At 73.5% G+C, this 5,688-nt stretch overlaps 1 protein-coding gene across 1 annotated transcript; it reads left to right on the plus strand.

Moving 5' to 3' along the window:
- Positions 1–1,440: 1,440 nt before the first annotated feature.
- Positions 1,441–4,918, plus strand: EPO (erythropoietin). The gene is made up of 5 exons (XM_074568121.1): positions 1,441–1,614; positions 2,174–2,298; positions 2,744–2,830; positions 3,815–3,979; positions 4,592–4,918. The coding sequence occupies exons 1-5, from the start codon at positions 1,602–1,604 to the stop codon at positions 4,913–4,915; spliced, it is 714 nt and encodes a 237-aa protein (XP_074424222.1). The 5' UTR covers positions 1,441–1,601; the 3' UTR covers positions 4,916–4,918.
- The last annotated feature ends 770 nt before the right edge of the window (positions 4,919–5,688 follow it).

Raw genomic sequence — 5,688 nt, forward strand, 5'->3', positions numbered from 1 at the left:
CTTCCCCCCCCCCTCCTTCCCCCCCCCACCCCCCCCATCCCAAAAGGCGTCCGGGGGGGGACCCGGGTGTCCGCGTCCCCCTTTCTCCGGCCAGAACCCGGAGCTTTTGCCGGGGAAGCCCCTGGTGTGGGGGGGGGGACCCTGGGCCACGTCCCCCGTGTCGTCCCCCCCCACTCCGTGTCCCCGTCCGTCCGTCCGTCCCCCCCCCACCCCCCGACACCGGCCGCCCTTTGGCCCCGCTGGCGCCGCGGGGACCTGACCCCAGGGCCCGGCCGTGCCGAGCCGCACGTACGGCCTGGCAGGGGGCCGGCCGCCGCCCGCGTCCCCCCCGCGCCCCGCACGCCGGGGTGTCCCCCCCCCACCCCCGGCCCCCACCCAGCCCACGGGGGTTGGGGGTCCCCGCGTTGTCCCACCGCCGCGGTGGCGCCGGTGGCCGCAAGGGTGACGGTGACGGTGACGCTGCCCCATTGTTCGGCCGCTTCCTCCGGTCACAACCGCCCCCACACGCGCGCGTCCCCCCCCCACGGTGACGGTGACGAGGGGACCCAGGCGGCCGGCGGCGGCCGGGGGACCCGGGTGTCCTGAGGGGTGTCCGGGGTCCCCCACCCCGGCGGGTCCCCCTGTCCCCACGTCACCCTGGGCCACCAAGGGCCTGCGCGGGGTGTCCCCAGCCCTGTCCCGGTGTCCCCACCCTTGTCCCTGTCCCCATCCTTGTCCCCGTCCCCGTGTCCCCATCCCCAGCCCTGTCCCCATCTCCCCATCCTCGTCCCTGTCCCCATCCCGTGTCCCCATGTCCCCCTCCCCGTGTCCCCGTCTCCGTGTCCCCGTCCCCACACCCGTGCCCGTGTCCTCGTGCCCATGTGCCATCCCGGTGTCTGCCGCCCTGTCCCCATGCCACATCCCTGTGTCCCCATGCCCCTGTCCCCGCCCCTCTGTCCCCATCCCCATGTCCGTGACCCTGTCCGTGTCCCCATCCCCCTGTCCCCATCCCTGTCCCCCATCCTCATCCCCGTGTCCCCATCCCCACGTCCCCGTGTCCTTACCCCCGTGTCCCCATCCTGTGTCCCTGTCCCCACTTCTTCACGTCCCCGTGTCCCCTGTCCCCGCATCCCCGTCCCGTGTCCCTGTCCCCGTGTTCCTGTCCCCATCCCACCTCCTCGTCCCCCCATGCCCACGTCTTTGTCCCCGTCCCCATATTCCCGTGTCCCCCTCCGTGTCCCCGTCCCCACGTCCCTCTCCCACCTCCTTTATCCCACGTCCGTGTCCCCGTCCCCGTCCCCCCCCCCCGCCCCCGCCATCCCGGCGCCGTCCCCGCGTGGCCGGGGAGGGGGGTGGCCCGTGGCCAGGGGCCGACGTGCGGCGGCCGGCGCGGCCTTTTCCTCGACGGCCGAACCTTTGCGGGGGGTGGGGGTGGGGGGGGGAACCAAACGGACGGGGAAACCCCCCCCCCCCCCCGCCCCCCCCCAACAAGGGCCCTTCCGGCCCCGCGGCCCCTCGGATCAAACATTAACCGGGGACGGGGACGGGGGGACGCGGCGACGGGGACGGCCACAGGCCCGGGGCCACCCAGGGACCCCCCCCCGTGCCATGAGCAGCCGGCGATGGGGGCGGCGGGTGAGTGGGGTGGGGGGCGGCCGGACGCCTGGGTCCACCTTGGGGGGGGGGGGGGGGGTCGGGGGGGGTCCCGTGGCGGGGGTGACGGGAGCGACTGGGGATGGGGCATCCTGGGAAGCGGGTGGTGGGAGGGGACCCAGGCGTCTGGGGAGGGGGGGGGACACACTGGGGAGGGGGGGGGACACAACACCTGGGGGTCCCATGGGGACACTGCGTGGGGGGGGGACCCAGGCATCCGGGCACCCCTCGGCCCCGGGGTCATTCATAGTGGGGAGGGGACGCAGGCGGCCGGGGGGGGGGGGGGGGTCACAGGTGACACTGGGGGGGACACGGGGGACCCAGGCGTCCGGGAGGGACCCAGGCATCCGTGGGGGGGGGGTCCCATGGGGACACCACGTGGGTGGGGGGGGACCCAGGCGTGCGGGCACCCCCCCATCACCGCAGGGAGGGGCTTCCCCCCCCATCCCAGTGCCCCCAGCCCCATCTCCCAGTGCCCCCAGTGGGATGGGGGGGGGTCCCTGACACCCTCCTCGCCCTCCCCTCCCCCCGCCCCCCCCAGGGCTGTGTGCGCTGCTGCTGATGCTGTTGGGGGTCCCGGGGCGCCCCGACGGCCCCCCCTCGCTCTGCGACCCCCGGGTGATGGAGAGGTTCATCCTGGAGGCCCGCGACGCCGAGAGGGGGCTGGTGAGGGGGGGCTCGGGGACATCGCGGGGGGGAGGGGCACAGGGACCACCCGGGGGGCTTGGGAACACGGTGGGGGGCTTGGGGACATCATGTCGGGGGGAAGAGGGATCCCCGGGGGGGGGGGACAGGGACCCTTTGGGGGCCTGGGGACACTGAGGCAGACAGGGACCCCCTGGGATGGTCCTGGGGAGGGTTGGGGACAGTGGGGGGGGGGGACGGGACACAGGACCCCTGGGGGTCTTGGGGACACTGTCGGGGGGACAAGGACCCCTGTTGTGGCCCGGGGGGGGGCTTGGGGACAGCATGGGGTGGCTGTCAGGGGGTTTGGGGACACCGGGGGGGGACAAGGACCCCTGGGGTGGCCCTGGGGGGGGGGAGGGGGTTGGGGACAGCGTGGGGCCGGGTGGGTGGCAGCGTCCCCCTCCCACCCCCAACCCCCCCCCAGGCCGGCTGCGGCCCCCCCTGTGACCTGCCCGAGGCGGTGGCCGTCCCCGACCCCGGCGTCAACTTCAACAACTGGCGGCGGATGGATGTGAGTGGGGAAAACGGGGCCAAACGGAGGGAAATCGGGCAAAACCGGGGGAAATTGGGCAAAACGGGGGGAAGTTGGGCAAAATGGGGCCAAATCGGGGGGGGGGGATTGGGTGAAATGGGGCAAAATGGGGCAGAAAATGGGTAAAATGGGGAGAAACGGGGAAAACCGGCAAAACAGGAGAACTGGGCAAAATGGGAAGAAACGGGGAAATTGGGGAAAATGGGGCAAAACAAGGCGAAAGGGGCAAACTGGGGAGAAACGGGGCAAACTGGGGAGAAACGGGGCAAACTGGGCCAAAACAAGGAGAATCGGGGTGAAATGGGGCGGGATGGAGAGAAATGGGGCTAAAGTGGGACAAATTGGGGAAAACTGGGGAGAAATGGGACGAAACGGGGGAAAATGGGGAGAGACTGGGGGTGAACTGGGATGAACTGGGGGTGATGGGGAGTGGGGGGGGGTCCCCGGGGGTGGTGGCCGTCCTGGGGTGCCCCTGGGTGTCCCCAGGCCCCTGTGTGACCCCCCCATGACCTCGTGCCTCCCCCCCCCCCCGCATTTCACCACATCCCCAAGTGACCCCCCCCAACATCCCCATGTCCCCCTCCGTGCCCCCTGTGCCCCCCTGACCCCCCCCCCAAGTCCCTGTGTCCCCTGATATCCTCATGTCCCCCTCACCCCCCCCGTGCCCCCCCCAATGTCCCCACGTCCCCCCAGGCCCCTAATGTCCCCCTGTGACCCCCATGACCTCCAACGTCCCCCCCCATGCCCCCCGAGCCCCCATGTCCCTGTGCCCCCTGACGTCCCCATGTCCCCACAGGCCCCCCCAACTCCCCCCCCTCCAATGTCCCCGTGTCCCCCCCGGCACCCAATGTCCCCAAGTGCCCCCCCCCATGACCCCGTGCCCCCCAATGTCTCCCCATGCCCCCCCCCCCCCGCCGTGCCCCCTCCCGTGCCCCCCCCTGTGACCCCGGTCCCTGCCCGCAGGCGGGGGCGCGGGCGCGCGAGGTGGGGGGGGGCCAGGCGGTGCTGGTGGCCGCCGTCCTGCGGGCACGGGAGCTGCTGCCGGACCCCCGCCTGCGCCCCACGCTCGACCGGGCCTACAGCGCGGCCCGCAGCCTGGCCCACCTCCTGCGGGGGGTCCCCGCCCCGGTACGGGGGACTGCGGGGGGGCGGGGGGTGTCCCTGTCCCAGTACAGGGGGGCTGGAGGGGTCCTGGGGGGGGTCCCTGCCCTGGTATGGGGGTCCTGGGGGGGGGGGGTGTCCCTGCACCACTATAGGGGGGCTGGGGGAGCCTGGGGGCGTCCTGGGGGTCCTGGGGGGGCCCTTGCCCCAGTATGGGGGACTGGGGGGGGTCGGGTGGGGGGTCTCTGTCCCACTACAGGGGGGGCTGGAGGGGTCTGGGGGGAGGTCCTGGGGGGTCCCTGCCCTGGTATAGGGGTCCTGAGGGGGGGGTCCCTGGCCCCTTATAGGGGAGATGGGGAGGTCCTGGGGGGGCGGGGTGGGGGGCTCCTTGCCCTGGTATGGGGGGGGTCTGGGGAGGTGCCTGGAGGGGGGGGGCGGGAATGGGGTCCTGGGGGGGGGGGGGGGCGGGAATTGGGGGTCATGGAAGGTTTTGGTGGGGGGGGTGGGGGTGGGGGGGTGTCCCACCCTGGTATGGGGGTCCCTGGAGGGGGGGGATGGGGGAATGGGGGTTCCCACCCCAGTGATGGTGGGGGAGGGGGGCGTCAGTGGTCTCTGACACCCCCCCTCCTCCCCCCCCAGACCCCCTCCCCGACCTCCCCCCCCCCCCGGGGTGCGGGTGCGGAGCCTGGCGCGGCTGCTGGGGGTGCACAGCAGCTTCCTGCGCGGCAAGGTCCGGCTCTTCCTCGCCGACGCCTGTCAGCGATGACGGACAGCTGTCAATCACCCACCAGACCCCGCCCCCCCCCCCTTATCCGCCCCCCCCCCCCCTTCCTTTCACTCCCCCCCACCTCGACCCCCCCCCTGCGGACCCTCCCCCCGGCACGTTGGACGTCCCGGCAGGTGATTGACAGCTGTCAATCATCCTCCGGTGGAGCGACAGGCCCAGGCCCGGCGGGCGATTGATTGACAGCTGTCACTCAGGGGAGACGCAGCCCCCCCCCCCCCCCCCCAATTCCCCCCCCCCCCGTAACTTAATGCGAACATGAGAGTATTTATCTGAGCTGTGCCCCCTCCCCCCCCCGCCTCCTCCCTGCGCCTGGAGCCCCCCCCCGAACCCTGTGGGACCCCCGAAAACCCCTGGGTGTCCCCCCCCCATGGACACCTGGGTCCTCCCCCCCGAGCTTGGAACCGCCCCCCCCGGACGCCTGGGTCCCCCTAAACCTCCTGGAGCGCCCCCCCCCCCCCGCCCCCAGGACAGCTGGGTTCCCCATGACTCCCCGTCCCCGGGGACCCCGATGAACCGCCCCCCCCCCCCACCACCGCCCCGAGGTCAACCCCTGGACGCCTGGGTCCCCCCCCCGGACACCTGGGTCCCCCCAGAGACCCTGGGACACCCCCACCCCCCACCCCGGCCCTGGTCGCCTGGGTCCCCTCTTCCCTCCACACACACACCCCCCCCCCGGCCCCCCCGGGGTCATTGACCGGGGTCAGATAAGGGGCAGCCAGACCGGGCGGCGCCGGGGCGGGGCCTCTGCGTGGCCACGCCCCCTTTCCCCGTAGAGCCACGCCCACTCATTGAGAAAGCCCCGTCCCTTCCCCACGAGACCACGCCCCCTCCACGAAAAGCCCCGCCCCGATTTCCCCACAAAGCCCCGCCCCTTCCCACAAGACCACGCCCCCTCCCACACAAAGCCCCGCCCCCTTTTGGCGCCTCGCGGGGGGGGGGGGGGGGCGGG

Source organism: Larus michahellis, chromosome 33 (genome assembly GCF_964199755.1).
Source record: "Larus michahellis chromosome 33, bLarMic1.1, whole genome shotgun sequence".
Taxonomy (NCBI): Eukaryota; Metazoa; Chordata; class Aves; order Charadriiformes; family Laridae; genus Larus; species Larus michahellis.

Coding starts and splice junctions, on each gene's coding strand:
- EPO (XM_074568121.1), top strand. Junction 2,831..3,814: donor ACAACTGGCGGCGGATGGAT/GTGAGTGGGGAA, acceptor CCCTGCCCGCAG/GCGGGGGCGCGGGCGCGCGA. Junction 3,980..4,591: donor TGCGGGGGGTCCCCGCCCCG/GTACGGGGGACT, acceptor CTCCCCCCCCAG/ACCCCCTCCCCGACCTCCCC.